The sequence below is a fragment of the Sinocyclocheilus grahami genome, unplaced genomic scaffold (genome assembly GCF_001515645.1).
Source record: "Sinocyclocheilus grahami isolate Dianchi unplaced genomic scaffold, SAMN03320097.WGS_v1.1 scaffold32725.1, whole genome shotgun sequence".
NCBI lineage: Eukaryota > Metazoa > Chordata > Actinopteri > Cypriniformes > Cyprinidae > Sinocyclocheilus > Sinocyclocheilus grahami.
Genome location: NW_015521624.1, coordinates 1 through 1,973, shown reverse-complemented (window position 1 = coordinate 1,973; position 1,973 = coordinate 1). Strand labels below are relative to the sequence as shown.

General features: G+C 36.4%; 1 protein-coding gene across 1 annotated transcript; it reads left to right on the top strand.

The window, feature by feature from the left end:
- Positions 1-6: 6 nt before the first annotated feature.
- On the top strand, positions 7-1,018 carry LOC107580403 (protein Hikeshi-like). The gene is made up of 3 exons (XM_016266116.1): positions 7-132; positions 632-750; positions 831-1,018. The coding sequence occupies exons 1-3, from the start codon at positions 7-9 to the stop codon at positions 883-885; spliced, it is 300 nt and encodes a 99-aa protein (XP_016121602.1). The 3' UTR covers positions 886-1,018.
- The last annotated feature ends 955 nt before the right edge of the window (positions 1,019-1,973 follow it).

Here is a 1,973-nt window from a genome sequence, read left to right as displayed (position 1 = left end):
TTTGGCATGATGGCCGTCCCTCAGGCTCCGTCAGTGGCTCAGGTTGGAGTTTCTATTGAATCTTTGGACCTGCTTGCACAACAAACACCAGTCTCTACTTCAGCTGTCTCCACAGTGGACTCCTTCACACAGGTAACACATACCTCATCATAACTTATCAGCCACCTTACTTATCTTTTGGGTCTTCAGTCTTTTCAGAGTGGATCTTCTGTTCGTAGTAGTGAACGATTTTTAGATTACATATCACACCCTAATAAATGCAAAGTTTTTGTGGATAAAAATGATCTAAATGTATGTTTATATTTGAAAGACAATTTAAGGCATGAAGTAATATTATAACATTATAACAGTGACATTTATAAAATGGATAGTTCCAGTCTTGACCACTGATTAAATATAAGCTAAAATACAGACCTGGCAGATTGTGGCACTGCTTGTTGATATCAGTCGTACTAAAGGCGTTCTTTTATTTGCGCTTTTCCAATTTCTTTCACACTTCTGTGTGGTCACGTGTGGTTTGAAGGGTCAGATCAAGACTGCAGTGACCGGCTCACAGAGTCCTGTTAATATCACTGTGAGATCAGGAACTCTCCTGCGGCTGCTTATTAACTCTTTGTTGTATATTTCACAGTTCACGCAGAAGATGCTGGAGAGCCTGTACAACTTCACCTCGTCTTTTGCGCTGTCCCAGTCGCAGATGACACCGAACCCTTCGGAGATGTTTGTTCCTGCGAGCTCCATCCTCAAATGGTGAGCGATGTTTTAAGTCGAAGCGTCATGCCAGCGAATGAGTGTTTGTGTTTAGAGTCATTGTTCTGTCCTCCTCACAGGTATGAAAACTTTCAGAGGCGAATGATGCAGAATCCAAACTTCTGGAAGACGTGACTTACTGCCGTTGTGTTTTTAACAGTTTGATCCACTACTTTATGAAGAACAATTTATTTCATTTAATATTCAGTTTTAATTTCCATGAAGAGTTTCACCTGGTCAAGGAAAGTTTTCTCATGAATATTGCCTGGCACATCATTCATTTATTTGCTGAAAATGTTTTATATAACATGCTGAAGTCATAGTAAATAAAATCTTTTGTCGATAAATTTTATTAGTCATGTTTATTTTTTCCATGATTTACAGAAATGTATATCTCAGTGTTTCAGTGAACAGCTTCACAGGAAAATGTTTTAATGTCAGAAAACCCTCTGTAAGATGTTCAGGAGCCCATCCTCCTCTGGCAGCAAATGCATGTCCAAATAACATTAATATTTAACTCTCTGATAAGTGGATTGTCTTTTATTGAACAGGCCAAATGATGCAGTCCTCGAATGCGTTAGCAAGGCAATGGTTACAGCTTCAGAGCATATGGATAAAGGTTGACAATTTTAGTGCATTCATGATTGACTGAAAAAAAAAACTCACAAAATGATTATCATCATCATCTATTCTAGACCGGGCAGATTCTATTCTATTATTTCTTTCAACTAAAATCTGTAATGCAATCTGATATTTGTAGGTACCCTGGTGAATTCAGTCTGAGCAGACACATCGGTCCTGTAGCCTCGAGTGCTGAAGGTGCTTCAAGATTCACACCGAATAACACATGAATAAAAGTTCTATTTTAAGGCAGCAACAGCTGAATTTAGCTAGTTATGTTTGAATAGTGATTTCACAGTAAATTATTTATTGTAGTAATGAGTATCATGTGCTTAAGTATTATCGATAGTAATGTATCTGTATTCTCTGTAGTAATGTATTTGTATTTACTGTATTAATGTGTATCAGTATTTACTGTAGTAATAAGTATCAGTATTATCTGTTGTAACAGGTATCTTTATTTACTGTAGTATCAGTATTTCCTGTGGTATCAGTATTATCTATAGTAACGTATCTTTATTTACTGTAGTAATGAGTATCAGTATTATCTATTGTAATGTGTATCAGTATTATCTATAGTAATGCGTATCAGTATTATCTAT

Excerpts from the sequence above, each read along its gene's own strand:
- LOC107580403 (XM_016266116.1), top strand. The coding sequence starts at position 7 with ATGATGGCCGTCCCTCAGGCTCCGTCAGTGGCTCAGGTTGGAGTTTCT. Across the intron at positions 133-631 it reads CAGTGGACTCCTTCACACAG|TTCACGCAGAAGATGCTGGA; the intron begins GTAACACATACC and ends TATATTTCACAG. Across the intron at positions 751-830 it reads GCGAGCTCCATCCTCAAATG|GTATGAAAACTTTCAGAGGC; the intron begins GTGAGCGATGTT and ends TCCTCCTCACAG.